Genomic DNA, 17,052 nt, shown 5'->3' with positions numbered 1-17,052 from the left:
AAAGAAAGGAAATTAATGTTTGTATTTATGTGGAAAAAAATGACAGGCAAAGTGACTGGAAAAAGGAAAAAACATCACTGACATTTTAAAAAACGGTAGAAAGGAAAACCTGGGGAACTACAGACCAGTAAGTCTGTACCTGGAAATATTATGGGACAGATCCTTCTGGAAGCAACATCAAGGCACAAGCAAGACAAGGAGCTGATCTGAGACAGCCAGCATGGCCTTACTGAGGGCATATTTTGCCTGTCCAAAATGATTGGCTTTCAATGTTGGAATGACTCCATCAGATGATAAGGGATGACCAACCAATGTCATCTGCCTGGAATTCTGTAAGGCCTTTGACACAGTTCCACATGACATCTTGGTCTTTGAAAAGGTGAACTTTGATTTGAAAGGTGAACTGTTTGGTGTATAAGGATTTGGCTGGGTGGCCACAGCCAGAGAGAGGTGGACAAAAGTTGTATGTCCAGGAGGAGGTTGGTGATGAGTGGTGCCCCTCAGGGATGTATCTTGGGACCAGTGCTATTTAAGGTCTGTATCAGCAACATAAACAATGGGATCAAGTGCACCCTCAAAAAGTTTGCACATGACATCAAGTGGAGTGGTGCAGTTGATACTGCAGAAGGAAGGGATGCCATCCAAAAGAACCTGGACAAGCTTGAGAAGAGAGCCAATGGGAACCTAATTCAACAATTTAGGGTGCAAGGTGCTGCACCTGACCTGGGGCAATCTCAGACATGAGTACAGACTGGGAGAAAAACTCACTGAAAGCAGCCCTGCGTGGAAGGGCTTGAGGGTTCTGATGGACAAAAAGCTCAACATGAGCTAGCAGTGCACGCTTGCAGCCCAGAAAACCAATTGCATCCTGGGCTGCATCAAAAGAACCAGCAGGTCAAGGGAGGTGATGTCCCTCTCTACTCTGCCCTTGTGAGGCCCCCCTTGGAGTACTGCATTGAGGTCTAGGACCCCCAGCACAAGAAGGATGTTGACCTGTTAGAATGGGTCCACAAGAGGACCACGAAGTTGATCAGAGGGCTGAAGAACCTCTGCTATGAAGAAAGTCTAAGAGAGCTGGGAATGTTCAGCCTACAGAAGAGAAGGCTTCAGGGTCACCTTATTGCAGCTTTTTGATACTTAGAGGGGGTATATAAAAAAGATGGAGAGTGACTCTTTGCTCAGTCAGGACAAGAGGGGAATGGTTTAAAACTAAAAGATGGGAGATTTAGATTAGATATTAGGAGGAAATTCTTAACTCAAAGGGTGGTGAGGCAATAGGTTGCCCAGAGAAGTTGTGAATGAATGTGTTCAAGGCCAGGTTGGATAAGGCCCTGGGCAACTTCATCTAGTGGATGGCATCCTTGCCTACGGCAGGGGGGTTGGAATTAAGTGGACCTTATCTTTAAGGTCCCTTCCAATCCAAGCCATTCTATGATTCTATGATACTTGCCTTGGTAGAAATAAATGAAAATTGAATACATACATGAGGTAAAAACAGATGTTACTGATGTTTATTGTGACTCCACCATCACCCAAAGCATGATTGAAATCAGATGATGTTTTATGATTTCAATAAATCATAAAAATTAGAAAGCATATAATAAATATTTAACCCCATAAGACAGGTGAGAATTAAATAACTGAATTTTAACATCTTGTAAGAAACAGTACATTGGAAACTTTGAATCAAGAGGGCTTTATCAATGGTGTTGTGCATCTTCACGCTTAACTCAATAAGCATTTTTCTTTTCTATAGCAACTTCAATCTTTTCAAAATTCTTTATCTCGTGCTTTGAATCAATCCTTCCCTTTAATGAAAAACAAGTTTGCAAGTAAATCATGTTGTAAATGTTAGCTATGAAATCCAGATGAAAGAGATCACAGTATGCATTAGCAGTTATTTCAGCATGAAATTTGCCTTTGCATTTGTTTTGAAAGTAGAGATTAAAGTGTATGTTATATGGATTCTTTTGCCATGTTTTTTTATTTGTTTCTTTGTTTCTTTGTTTGTTTTACTGGCAAAAAGAACAGACCTATCAAAATCAAATTTCATTGCTTTTCCACTTTTGGATTTGAATACATATCTTCTGATACATGCATAGCTCTGTTACATTCTACTAGTCATCACTGAAAAATGTCCAACTTTTTCATCTTGGTATGTATAAATAATTTTCTTTTGTTATAATTTGGATAAGCAACATAAGGAGCAAATGGAAGTTTTATATCTTATGGAAGTTTTATATCTTATGGAATTATCGTATGCATTATTTCATATGCATATGTGGATAGGAATAATTATTGGTTCCCTTAAGATATTCCTTAGTAGAAAGCATATAACCTTGCAGAGCACTTTTTAATTATTATTATTTTTTTTTCCCTGTCATTTTTCTGTATAGACACTGTTCTTTTCATGGAAAAAAATATGATTTTTTTTTGGTCACTGAAAATCTGTATTTGAGTTTTTTGTTATAGTTCACATTGAATGAACACAGTAACATATGTGTAATTGGTATTCCACATTGTTTTTGTTAAAGATAACAAAAAATGTTTTTATAAATACATCAACACAAAAAGGAGGACTAAGGAGAATCTCCATCCTTTACTGGATGCGGGGGGAAACTTAGTTACAAGAGATGAGGAAAAGGTGGAGGTGCTTAATGCCTTCTTCGCCTCAGTCTTTAGCGGCAACACCGGTTGTTCTCTGGATACCCAGTACCCTGAGCTGGTGGAAGGGGATGGGGAGCAGGATGTGGCCCTCACTATCCACGAAGAACTGGTTGGTGACCTGCTACGGCACTTGGATGTGCACAAGTCGATGGGGCCGGATGGGATCCAACCAAGGGTACTGAGTGAACTGGCAGAGGAGCTGGCCAAGCCACTATCCATCATTTATCAGCAGTCCTGGCTATTGGGGGAGGTCCCAGTTGACTGGCTGCTAGCAAACGTGGCACCCATCTACAAGAAGGGCCTGAGGGCAGACCCGGGAAACTACAGGCCTGTCAGTTTGACCTCAGTACCAGGGAAACTCATGGAGCAGATCCTCCTGAGAGTCATCACGCAGCACTTGCAGGGCAAGCAGGCGATCAGGCCCAGTCAGCATGGGTTTATGAAAGGCAGGTCCTACTTGATGAACCTGATCTCTTTCTGTGATAAAGTGACATGTTGGGTGGATGAGGTCTACCTTGACTTCAGCAAGGCTTTTGACACTGTTTCACACAGCATTCTCCTCAAGAAACTGGCTGTCTTGGCTTGGACTGGCGAACGCTTCGTTGGGTTGGAAACTGGCTGGATAGCCGGGCCCAAAGAGTCGTGGTAAATGGAGTCAAGTCCAGTTGGAGGCCAGTCACTAGTGGCGTTCCCCAGGGCTCGGTGCTGGGGCCGGTCCTCTTTAATATCTTCATCGATGATCTGGACAAGGGCATTGAGTGCATCCTCAGTAAGTTTGCAGATGACACCAAGCTAGGTGCGTGTGTTGATCTGCTTGAGGGTAGGAAGGCTCTGCAGGAGGATCTGGATAGGCTGCACCGATGGGCTGAGGTCAACTGCATGAAGTTCAACAAGGCCAAGTGCCGGGTCCTGCACCTGGGGTGCAATAACCCCAAGCAGAGCTACAGGCTGGGAGAGGAATGGTTGGAGAGCTGCCAGGCAGAGAAGGACCTGGGAGTGATGGTGGATAGTCGGCTGAATATGAGCAACAGTGTGGTCAGGTGGCCAAGAAGGCCAACGGCATCCTGGCTTGCATAAGAAACAGTGTGACCAGCAGGGCTAGAGGGGTGATCGTCCCCCTGTACTCGGCTCTGGTGAGGCCGCACCTCAAGTACTGTGTTCAGTTTTGGGCCCCTCGCTACAAGAAGGACATGGAGGTGCTTGAGCGGGTCCAGAGAAGGGTGACGAAGCTGGTGAGGGGCCTGGAGAACAAGTCCTACGAGGAGCAGCTGAGGGAGCTGGGCTTGTTCAGCCTGGAGAAAAGGAGGCTCAGGGGTGACCTTATTGCTCTTTACAGATACCTTAAAGGAGGCTGTAGCGAGGTGGGGGTTGGTCTATTCTCCCACGTGCCTGGTGACAGGACAAGGGGGAATGGGCTTAAGTTGCGCCAGGGGAGTTTTAGGTTGGATTTTAGGAAGAACTTCTTTACCGAAAGGGTTGTTAGACATTGGAATGGGCTACCCAGGGAAGTGGTGGAGTCACCATCCCTGGAAGTCTTTAAAAGACGTTTAGATGTAGAGCTTAGTGATATGGTTTAGTGGGGACTGTTAGCGTTAGGTCAGAGGTTGGACTCGATGCTCTTGAGGTCTCTTCCAACCTAGAAATTCTGTGATTCTGTGATTCTGTGATTAGACATGGCAGCAGTGACAAAGGTTTGGAATTATGGAACTGCATTATAACCTTGAGCTAAAGTTCACATTGTGCTTTCCATATTTGGTCTGGAGAGATGGATAGAAATTATCAGCACACACTATATAATTTTCAAGTGTCTCTCTCTCTAAGGTTTATCTGAGATTAATCTGAAGTAGACCTCAGCAAGAGATTTATTAAAAAGATAATAACAAAATAAATTAAGAAAAAAAAAAAAAGAGGACATATTAAAGATATGAACAGACACTTAGCTATTTTAAATGTTTTATTCCAGTGACTGTGTTTGGGGGAAGGTGCTAGAGTTGTATGATGAGGGTCATATGATAAGTTTAATTTTGTAAAGGGACTTGTGCACAAACTGTGTTCCAAAAGATTTTAAAAGTGCTAAATAAAACAACTGAGCCTAAATAATAAATAATAACACATAAAGAAGAACTAAAACAGTATATGAGGGAGAGATTCAGAAATAGATAAATAAATAAAACAGACTACTAGCAATGAAAATAACAAATGAGTCATAATAGGTACTGACATGAAAATGAATTCTCTAATCTAATTTGCAGAAGGTAAAATTTATTATGCATGTCAGATGAGGCAAACAAAGCCCTAATTACTCTCTAAGAGGACTTTCCATTCCCTCTGTCCTACATATCTATGATATACTGACTGTAAAATAGTAATCATACTGTATAAAAGTAATCTTTTCTTACTGTTGGAGATAAATATGAAAAAACTAAGATTTGAAAAATAAATAAAATTGTATATGTTCCTCTTCTATTATCAAAAAAAAATAATGTAGTGTTACAATACAAAGTGTATAATCTTAAGAGATTTCTACTTCACACTTCAGAATAAGGATCTCTGCACATTTAAATGTTCAACATGAAGACATGCTTGTGAATGTGCCATAATGAAGATGATTTAATGAGCTCAAATATATACATAAAGAGATGACATCTTGTTTGTATTTTGTTATGAAATGCATATCATCTTTCTCTGAAAAAGCATGCTGAGCAGCTGCCTCTCTCAGTGAAATTCTCCTCTTAGTGGAAGACACTTGCTCTGAATGCACTTAGGGAAGACAAGTTTCTGGAGCACAAAAGGCAAAACGGGAAAAATAATTTAATTTTTTAAGGGATCAAAGAGCAGAAATCCTGGAGAAAGCAATTAGGAACTGCTATAACTGAAACTTAGAGCAAAAGAAAAACATGTCCTGCCAGGATACATTATTTTTTAATAATTATTATTGATTTCTCATTTTTCCTAAACAAATGTTTTTCTCTGAAGAAGAAGAAGAAGAAGAAGAAGAAGAAGAAGAAGAAGAAGAAGAAGAATTTTCACATTTTTTAACAATAGTCCTACATTTTGTATGTGGAAGCTATTTCAGGAATTTGGGGATAGTCACATTGAAGAGGATACATTGCAGATCCATCTTTTTGATCCACTTGGTCGTCAACATAAAAGTTGTTCATCTTACTACTGTATTTATATATATTAAAGCTTAATAAGTTCTTTCTGGTTTTACAAATACACAGTGGAGTTGTTTTTACATGAGATAACATAGGGATGTAACAGATGACTATTTCATCTTGATCTTTTAAGCATACAGTTTAAACAACAGAATTATTGTTTATAAAAAGCTTTCTCATAATAGCCTTTCAGCCTCTTCCAGTCCCAAAATCTAGGGAGGAGCAGCAAAAGGTTTATGGATATAATCTGTAGCAGAACTACAGCAGAACTGTAGAATAGGATTCATTAACTGCTATGGAGTTCCTCTTGCTTTTTACAAAAAAAAAAAAAAAAAAAAAAAAAAAAAAGGAATTTATGCAAATAGTTTTTCTCATAGATGAGCAAATATGTTTTACACCTGTATATATTTATTTGTGAAAATGCTACCATTTGTCTTTATATAAACAGTGTGGAAAACACATTTGTAGGGGTGGTTTTGAATTAAGTAGCCATGATTTATATTAAATCATGGACTCTACCTTTCTTAAGCCAGAGCTTGGTGAGAAGTATTTTGATAAAAGTGAAATTGTGAATTGAAATGGCATTTTGTTGAAGCTTGATATTAAAACAAAACAAAACCCATTTTGCTAACTTCTGTTTCCTTGCTTGTTTTTTTTTTAGGATTTATTTATACCTGTGGTGGAACTTTAAAAGGACTGAATGGAACTATAGAAAGCCCTGGCTTCCCATATGGATATCCAAATGGTGCAAATTGTACATGGGTTATAATAGCAGAAGAAAGAAACAGGATACAGATTGTCTTTCAGTCTTTTGCTCTTGAAGAAGAATATGATTATTTGTCATTATATGATGGGCATCCTCATCCTGCAAACTTTAGGACAAGGTAAATAATAAACATTATTAAAATGTAACGTCTATTCGTATGTTAAAAATATCTGAGAAAATAGTTAAAACTAATGCCTTTATATTACTAATTATTTGTTATTTAGATTTTAAGGTACAACTTTTCTTTAATCAATTAAAAATGATTTTAAGTGTATATTATGTGTTTTAATTACATTTAAAATAAGTGTTAAAAACATTAGCCCTCATAAAATCTGTTGTCTCAATAATGCAATGAATTAAGAAACATACATGTATGAATGAACATAAAGTGAGGATGAAATGGTGTGTCTCAAGGTGCATGACCGCCCTGAGTTGTAGAACTTTTTCATTTTTTTTCAATAGGAGGCTTTCAAGAGGAATTTGAAAAACAAAATGTCTTTTAAAGTAGAAAATATATTTTTGTTATTGTTTATAAGAAACTTCTAAGATGAGGGGATCTCAACAGTGAAAAAAATATTTGAAAAATCAAGAGCTTGATGGGTCACAGTCTAACAGTGACTAACAGTCCAGCACCTGTACACTACAATGATAATGTAACAAATTACTAGAGGGGAATTAGAACTGTAAAATTCTTTGACTCATGTCTGTGTAGGTTGCAAATTCTGTTTGTCAAATGAATAACACCTAGCAGATATGGGGAAATTTATTTGTAATGAAGGTTGTTTTCTTTGTATTTCTATATTTCCCATTGTACTTCCTGTTTCATGAGTGTTTGTGTGCAATTCTAATATCAGCTGCAGGAAAGAGGGTACCCATAACTATGAGAGTTGTCTTCCACAAGAAGAAGACACAAGTACATGTTGCTTTCCTCCTTAATGCCCACTCCTCAAAAAATAGTTTACATGGATATTTGATCTCATGTAGGAGTCCAAAAAGTAAGACCCTCATTGTCAGTCAGGACTTCCACTGGTGAATATACTGTAAACTGTAATCCCAGGGAACATGTGAACAACATTCTGTACAAGTGCAATAGAATAATTAATAATTAATATTAGGAATTACAGTTCTTACTGAGTTATAGTCTTAATGAACATCAGAGAAAACAGGTGAAGAAAGCTAGAAGGATGTGAGAAAGAGGAAAGTAATACCTTGTAATTTGTATAACTTGTTCAAACCACAAAGAAGGTATTTGTGTGGCTGCATATGTGCATACTTCTATGTACACCTATCTGTACAAACATATATATATAAATATCTATCTCCATATATTTATATATGTATTCAGGATTCCTTTTACATTAAACTTAGCCTTCAAATCTGAAGTTTTAGGATGCTTTTATTTTTTTATTTTTTTATTTTTGATATATTGAAAGCAAAGTCAAGGAAGTCTGGCATGCTCAAAGTTTTGGTACTTAGAATGCCACTACAGTATGGCAGGGAAATAGATAAGAATTCTGTAGAAGTCAGTTGAATAAATCAGCACTTAAAAAGGAAAATGCAATTAAGTCTCCATACAAGTCTTGAAATAGATTTTTTCACAAGACTTGCGAGATTTTGCCTGTGCAAGGAAAAAAAAAAAAAAAAAAAAGTATACATTTGTGTGAGACTGGAGTATTGGGTTTTAATTTAAGAAAGTAATAGTGAAATTATGCAAGCTCTATTAGTTCTTTCATGGTGATGTTTATTTTCTCAGATTACTGTAGGAAGGAGTAAGATAATGTTTCATGAACTTTTCTTTTTGCAAAAGTTATTTACTTAAATAGAGTTTTACTGGTATACAGATTCTTGTGGAAAGTTTCTTTCTAACATGACAGTCGATTTTGTTTTATTACCTAGTGACATTCATAAAAATTTAATCAATTCACCATCACCTTAAAGACTAAAATATTCTCAGGGGATTATACACATCTATTTGCAAAGTACATAACAGGACAGCTAAAAAATGGTCTCAGACATTGGCTTCTACTACAATTTGTTCATTGAAAATGGTTTCTGTATGACATAAAGAAATGTCCCATCTGGGCTGTTTGTGAAACTCATGACCTCTGACTCCATCCTCATGCAGCTTTGTATATCCTTTAATTTTTCTCCTCAAAATTGAATCTTGTTGAATTTTGTAGTTATTGATTGTCTTCAGAAATTGCTTAACAACGTTATGTAGTTTAGATGGCACTTAATGACAGCTAAACCATCCACAAATGAAAGAGAAGCATATCAGATAAGGCCATTAAAGAAAGTGTACAGTCAATATTATACTTTCATGTATTATTTTATTGTATATGCTTGATCAAACATATTTAATGTGCTAGATACTTGCCTCAAACTATAAATACAGAAAATCTAGAATAAAGCTGTGAAGACAAATAGATACATATTTCTATAAATCATATTTCTGTAGCATCCACAAAAAAAAAAAAAAAATCTATTAGCAGAAAAAAATATTATTACTTCTTGTATTTGAAATAAGCTTTCAGCAAATTTCATTCCTGTTAGTCTACTTGTAGCATGTCACTATTTTTATTCTTGTCTTCCCTGTGCATCTTTGTGACACTTCTGTGTACTGTATCTTTCATGTTGATACATTTAGTTAAAAAAGAAAAAAAAAACAAAGGCAGGGTTTGTTTTTATGTGATTGGTTTAAAATTGCCACTTTGATTACATCTTATTTTGGAAATTAGCTAATAGTTCTGACTTCTATTCTGAGTGAAAGTGTTGTATTTTCAGGTAGAAATCCTGTTCCATTTTTATAAATGTTCTGCCTTTCAAAAAGTTGTTGTATGTTACTAGATGTTTTCAAACAAGTTTTTTGAAGATGCATATCAATAACATTTTTTTAAAAATTCTGGGTGCTCAGCTTGAGAAACAAGCACTTATGATAAGAAATTTCACTTTTAAGTTAAATAAATGGAAAGTGTGTTTTGAACTGATAAAACACCACATAAACCACCAGTTTTGAAAAAGCCACATGGAGTCATCTAATGATACCCCTTGCATATTATGAAAACAAATTTTAGTAAAACTTGCAAATAATTCACTGTAGTAGCTAGTGCCATATATCAAGGATTACCAGAAACAGGATTGCTCCTTGAAGGGTAAAAGCTGGGTGTCAAGGTTGACCACATACAGGCTGTGCTCTCAGCAGGGCTCAATCCTGCAAGTGCAGACCTGGGAACTGGTAACAGGGTCCTGGGAACTAGTCACAGGAGTAACAGTCCCTGACATTACAAGTGATGAACCAGGTCTAGGGTCCCTCCAACAATCTCATCTGGGAGTAAAAAACTCATACATGAGGCAGGGACAGGGACAGAGCTAGGGAGGAGCACCTCCCTAAGCACCTGCCTCACTGAGGCATGGTCTGGACAGCCCAGGGTGAGCTGTAACAGTCTCAGGACCCTTGTGCAAAAGTGAGTGGGAATCCCAACTGAGGCTGGTCATGGCAAGGAGGGTCTGTTGGGTTCCTCCAGATTCTGATACCATATACAAAAATCTGGGACAAAACTATTAAATAATTAAGTTCACAGAAACATTTAGATATTGTATAAAGTATGGGATTAACTGTATGATTTTTTCTTTGAGTACTCTTCATGTCAGTCCTTGAATACTATATGTAAACAGCAAGTAATTTTAAAACATGCAATTAGTGGCAGTGATACAATGTATTTGTAGGTGACTGAGAGAATTTCAACCTCAGTTCTAACATTTCTTAGTAACTGTTTTACGTTACAACCTATATAATTTTTGTAAGTTTAGTTTTTAAGAAATTCCAGAGCATAACATCTAATGTACTATCAGGAAACACCAGAGTATTTATGTCCTTTTTTTTTTTTTTTTTGTGTGTGTGTGTGTGTGTCTGTTGTTTTGTTTTTGTTTTTGTTTTCCTTAAAATATCATTTATTGATCTAATTAGTTACCCCAATTTGTAGTGTGATATTGGAAATAGTTTTAAATAATTGAACAATAATTTGCGATTATCTACCCAAACTTTGTTCACAGTTCCAAGTAAATATGTTTCCCAAAATTACCAGTACGTAACCAGTTAATTGATTTAATTTTTAAATATTCATAATGAAATTAACATTGCATTGAATTTGATGAAACAAATTCAGATCTATTTTAAGCAGAGAAAAAATGCATATCTGCTACAATTATATTGGAATTGGTGTTTTTATTGGAAAGGTGTTTTTAATTTGTTTCCTTTGTTTCTCACTGCTCTAGCTTGTAAGTAGTAAGTCAAGTGATCTCCCTGTCCTTATCTCAATCCTTGATCCCTTTCCATTGTATTTTCTTCCCCTTTCCCTTTGAGGAGGGCAAGTGAGAGAGTGGTTGTGGTGGAGCTCAGCTGCCCAGCTGGGTAAAACCACAATAATGAGGTTCTAGATTAAATCTGTCAGAGACAAAATCTCTTTGGTTATTCATTTATTAAGCCTTTAAGGCATATGTCAGAGTAGAATATTTGCAATTATTCAGGGTTTATTCCCAAATAATCTTGACTACTGAAAATGTGCAAAGCTTCCTTTTTCACTTTTTTTCCTTTTTCTGTTTAAGCATTTGGGGCTGTTGATGTAAAATAATAGCTATTGACAGGGAGACAGTGGACATTTACTAAATCTCAAAAAGCTTCCTTTATCAGAGGCATCTCTCATAAAGATTTCCTTCCATCAGAGGCAACCACAGCTCTTTGTTGTTTTTCCACTCAACTTATTTTTATTATGCTCTAAATACAGGCACTTTTTTTCTCTCATCACTGTTCACTTTCTGTCCAAATTAGCAACCAGAGCAGAAACCATGAGTTGATTAGGATCAAATTAAGGATTCAGCATTTTGGAAACACCTTCAAACCACTGATAACTGAATCATTGATTTTTCTTTTGGTTGAGCCACTATTCTCTAACTTTCTCCACTATTTGCATGGAAAGAGAAAACAACAAAGGAAGAAAAGAATTTCACTTTGGAATTTAGTGACCAATGAACAAAAACAAATAGGATGACAGTCTCCTTTTACAAAGAAAGAGAAAATAAAACAGTGTAAGTTCCAATCAAAGATCAATGAGGAGGTAAGGAAATAAGGAAAAAAAGATCAAAGACCAGTGCAGACTGAGGGAGGGAATAATAGCAATTAAAAACAGGGAACAAAGGCATCGTGAACCAGCAAGCAATGAGGAAAATGATGAGATAGATAAGGTGATTGAATCTAAGTAAGAAAAATTACACTATATGAACAAAAATAAATAAAGCAAAAGTGTAAACCAAAAATATGTATATTCTTAGAAACTGTCTGAACATGCGGCAATGAACACAATAAGGCTTGCAGATAAGAGAAAAAAGATAATTGAAACAAATGTAGCAGAATTTAATGGTAAATAGACATTTGGGATTTTAGCTCTGAGATATGGGTGTTGAGCAGGCAAGACATTTAAATGGAGATTTGTCTTGCAATCTGAAAGGACTGCTTCATGAAGAAAATGCATTGAAGTAATAAAATGTTTAGCATTGTGATTATAAACACAAAGCTAAGAAAATCTCAGCTCACACCAAATAAGTTATATTATTGGACATATTTTGGTATGATGTTAAATTTCCAGATGCTCATTGAAAGTGAAAGGTAAAAAAAAGTAATTAAAACTGATATAAGAAAGTGCTTGTTCAGAAAAGGCAAATATGGCCTCTTGAACTTCTGCTTACATTACTACAAAGAGGCCAAAATTTTAACAAGTTTGGAAAAAATGGATTAGATATTCACTTGGCTAGAAGGATGTCCAAGGTTAAATGGTAAAGATCAAATGAAAATAAAAATAAAAATAAAATTTTGTAGCCATTATTTAAGATGTAGTTAATTTTATTCCTCACTGAACTTAGGAAGAGACTTTTCCATTGCTGAACTTGAAAGGGATATCTTTATCTGAAGTAACTGGTATGGTCAGTTTCACACGCACACACAGAATCACAGAATCATCTAAGTTGGAAGAGATCTCAAGATCATCGAGTCCAACCTCTGACCTGACACTAACCAGTCCTCTAATAAAACAAATCTCTAAGCTCTACATTTAAACGTCTTTTGAAGACCTCCAGGGATGGTCACTCGACCACTTCCCTGGGCAGCCCATTCCAACACCTAACAACCCTTTCAGTAAAGAAATTTTCCTAATATCCAACCTAAACCTCTCCTGGTGCAACTTTAGCCCACTTCCCCTCATCCCGTCGCCAGGCACATGGGAAAATAGACCAATCCACATCTCGCTACAGCCTCCTTTAATATACCTATAAAAAGCAATAAGGTTGCCCCTGGGCCTCCTCTTCCCCAGGAGGAACAATTTCAGCTCCCTCAGCCACTCCTCGTAGGACTTGTTCTCCAGGCCCCTCACCAGCTTCATCGCCCTTCTCCAGACTCACTCGAGCACCTCGATGTCCTTTCTGTAGTGAGGGGCCCAAAACTGAACACAGTACTCGAGGTGCGGCCTCACCAGAGGGGATAATCACTTCCCTAGTCCTGCTGGCCACACTGTTTCTTATACAAGCCAGGGTGCTGTTGGCCTTCTTGGCCACCTGAGCACACTGCTGGCTCATATTCAGCCAACTATCAGCAGTACTCCCAAGTCCTTCTCTGCCAGGCAGCTTTCCAACCACTCATCTCCCCATCTGTAGCACTACATGGGGTTGTTGTGGCCAAGGTGCAGGACCAGGCACTTGGCCTTGTTGAACTTCATACGGTTGGCCTCAGCCAATCTGTCCAGCCTATCTATCTCCTGCAGAGCCTTCCTACCCTCGAGCAGATCAACACACACACCTAACTTGGTGTCATCAGCAAATTTACTGAGGGTGCACTCAATCCCTCCATCGAGATCATCGATGAAGATATTAAAGAGGACTGGCCCCAGTACTGAGTGTTGGGGGATGCCACTAGTGACCAGCCTCCAGCTGGATTTGACTTCATTCACCACAACTCTCTGGGCCCAGCTATCCAGCCAGTTTTTAACCTAACAAAGCATATGCCAGTCCAAGCAATGAGCAGCCAGTTTCTTGAGGAGAATGTGGGGAATGGTGTCAAAGGCCGTGCTGAAGTCAAGGTAGACCACATCCACAGCCTTTCCCTCATCCACCCAACATGTCACTTTATCACAGAAAGAGATCAGGTTCATCAAGTAGGACCTGCCTTTCATAAACCCATGCTGACTGGGCCTGATCGCCTGCTTGCCCTGCAAGTGCCATGTGATGACACTCAAGATAATCTGCTCCATGAGCAGTTTGAATACTTTGAAATAGCTGATGGATATTGCACTACCTTGCTTACTTAACCTTTTGTGTAATGGAAGAAAAACCTCTTTTATAGCCTCTGAGAACTATTAACATTTTTGGAAAGGCTGATAACTGGTGTTTTACAAATAAAGAATTCAAATAACAGGAGATGAATGTGGTCATCTTGAAAAACTACCTCTGCTAAATATTATTCATTGTGTTTTGCTTTGCTAATTGTTTTATTGGGCATGAAAAAGTCTAGGAAGCAAAGTTGATTATTGTTGAGACCACTTAATTTATGACATTATGCCACAGCATACCAATCTGTGATCATTAGTTTTCCACCTGTTTCCAGCTATGTAAGCAGAAAGAAGTGTAGTTCACAATAACCATCTTGTCCCAGAAAGTTATAGTGTATAGGAAAAAGTCATTGTATTGCAGTGGTGTATTACTATTTGACTTGCTTACATGGAGAAAATTCAGCTTGTATTTCTGTAGTTGGAATTATCAATATCTCATACGTCAAAAAGTTGATAATTGATCCAGAATGTACCTAGACCAGCATATATCTATATCTATAGATATATGTTATTATAAATTATTACTCCTGTCTCTGAATGCTGAGTTACTATATGAATAGTCTGTCTCTATTTTTGAAGAAAGTCATGTTCATTCTATTTTAACTGATATTCCTGCAGAAAGCCAAAAACAAACAAACAAACAAACAAACAACAAAAAACACAAAACAAACAAACAAACAAAAAGAAAACATATAAATTGGTGTGCAAATGCGTGCATGTGTGTGTGTATTTATATGTACACTAATTTGAATTAAGTAATGGTTGGAGAAGGCTTAAACTGGAGAACATTCCTCTGTCTCTCTAATATTTGTCTTTAGTAGTGAATGTGATAGCTTATTACTGAAAAGCAGCTACTATAGATTAGATTACATTATACACTATATGCATGGATTATGTTACACAGTTTGAAATGAACATTTTATCATACAAATTATTCATATAAATATAAATTGTAATATTTTATTTTATTTAAGTACAGTTTAATATCAACAGTATACTAGTATCCTGGTTTCAGCTGGGATAGATTTATTTTTCTTCCTAGTAGCTGGGATAGTGTTGTGTTTCAGATTTTGGAACAGAATAAGGCCAATATAATCATAGACTCCCATGTGCCTGGTGACAGAACGAGGGGGAATGGGCTAACACTGCACCAGGGGAGGTTTAGGTTGGTTATTAGGAAGAACTTCTTTACCGAAAAAGTTGTTAGGCGTTGGAATGGGCTGCCCAGGGAAGTGGTTGACCTGCATCCCTGGAGGTCTTTAAAAGATGTTTAGATGTTGAACTTAGTGATATGGTTTAGTGGAGGACTTGTTAGTGTTAGGTCAGAGGTTGGACTCGATGATCTTGAGATCTCTTCCAATGGAGACAATTCTGTGATTCTGTGACTCGTAGAATGATTTGGGTAGGAAGATATCTTAATTATCATACAATTCCAACTCTCATGCCTTGGGCAGGGACACCTCTCACTAGATCAGGTTGCTCAAGCACACTGTTTTAGTTGTTGCTGAACAGTGCTTGCACTAAGTCAAGGACTTTTCGACTTCTCCCACTGCCTTGCCAGTGAGGCGGCAAGACCAGGTCAGTTGCCCCAAACTGGCCAAAGCAATATTCCATACCATATCACATCATGCTGAACAATAACATTGGAGAGAGTTGGCCTGGGGGAGGGGCTGCCAGTGCTATAGGGATGAGATGGGCATTGGTTGGTGGGTGGTGAGCAATTGCATTGTTCATTACTTGCTTTGTATAATTCTCCTCTATTATTGTTACTATTATTATTTTTACTGTTATTATTTTCCCTTCCTGATCCTATTCTATTGTCTTTATCTCAACCCATAAATTTTACCTTTTTTTTCTGATACTCTCCCCTATCCCACTGTGGGGAAGGGGGAGGTAAGCAAACAGCTGTGTGGTGCTTAGCTGCCTGCTGAGTTAAACCACAACAGTACTTTTGGCACTCAGCTTGGGACAAAAAATGTTGAGATAGTGATGGATCTGACCACAGTAAGTTAAAACACATTTGTTATAAACACTATATTAGTTTAAAGCTGCTGGTTTCAATGTTGATTTCTGTGTGTGTATGTTTGTTTGTTCTCACAGTCATTTTATGTTGTACCTTACTTGCTCTCTGCTCCCTATAACATTGATCACCCCTGGGGGCTGAATTAAGGTTACCCTTTTGCTGTATCATGTAATACTGGCTTAAGACATAATAAAATTGCAGGTCATGAAACTAATCTGGTATTTGTACTCAGCATTGTCATCATCTTTGCTCTTTGGGAACCATCTTTCCAAAGCTATTAATAATTACACTCTCTTTTTCTCCAATCTTTTTCAACCAGCCAGTGTGGCCCACTTTCCTTAACTCCTTCACATACTCTTACTGTTTCACCTCCTACTTCTTCTCCAGGTTAATTACAACAGGTGTTGGGAATTTTGGATATGCTTGGGATGTTCTAACCATCATGTTCCTATTGCTATGTCTCCTGAATGTGCTTCAGGTTTTAAGGTTAAAAAACTCTTTAAGAATACCAATGAGAGATCTGCCCTAAGGCTGGATAGTTATGAGTAGCAGGGTGCAGGGGATAGTATGAACAGGTACCTAAGACAGTCAACACCTCCAGTGTTTTGGAATTTCACCCCTGAAAAAGTTCAGAATCCTGGAAAAAAAAAACAAACAAACAAACAAACAAACAAAAAAGTAAAATAATTAAAGTAAAATAAATTAAAAAAAATAAATTAAAAAAAAATAAAGTAAAATAAATTTAAAAAGTAAAATAATTAAAAATAAATAAATAAATAAATAAATGAAGTAAAATTATAATCACTGCAATGTGCTGGGGCCTGGCCCATACTTACTGAATGCTATTCAACATTATTCAGCACCCCAAAGGGGAAAAGAATGTCTCTGGATCTGACAGCAAAACAACAGGTGCTGAGGCCACTCCAACCCCTGTAACAGGCTCTACAGCTGTTCTGCGGCTACTGCAGCCTTGCAACAGGCATTGCAGCTGAACCAGAGAACCTACTCATACCAATATCAGTCATTTCTGATCATCCTCATACATGAGAAGAAACAATGGGTGTG

The 17,052-nt window shown here is 37.5% G+C and overlaps 1 protein-coding gene across 1 annotated transcript in view; it reads left to right on the top strand.

The window, feature by feature from the left end:
* The window catches only part of CSMD3 (CUB and Sushi multiple domains 3), a 681,859-nt gene that overhangs the window by 84,941 nt on the left and 579,866 nt on the right, over nucleotides 1–17,052 (top strand). The window contains exon 2 of the mRNA XM_032181613.1: nucleotides 6,487–6,709. Within this exon, the coding sequence (XP_032037504.1) occupies nucleotides 6,487–6,709 (223 nt within the window). The remainder of the gene's footprint in view (nucleotides 1–6,486; nucleotides 6,710–17,052) is intronic.

The sequence above is a fragment of the Aythya fuligula genome, chromosome 2, assembly GCF_009819795.1.
Source record: "Aythya fuligula isolate bAytFul2 chromosome 2, bAytFul2.pri, whole genome shotgun sequence".
Taxonomy (NCBI): Eukaryota; Metazoa; Chordata; class Aves; order Anseriformes; family Anatidae; genus Aythya; species Aythya fuligula.
Note: the sequence above shows the minus strand (reverse complement) of the source record. Positions and strands in the feature narration are given on the sequence as shown.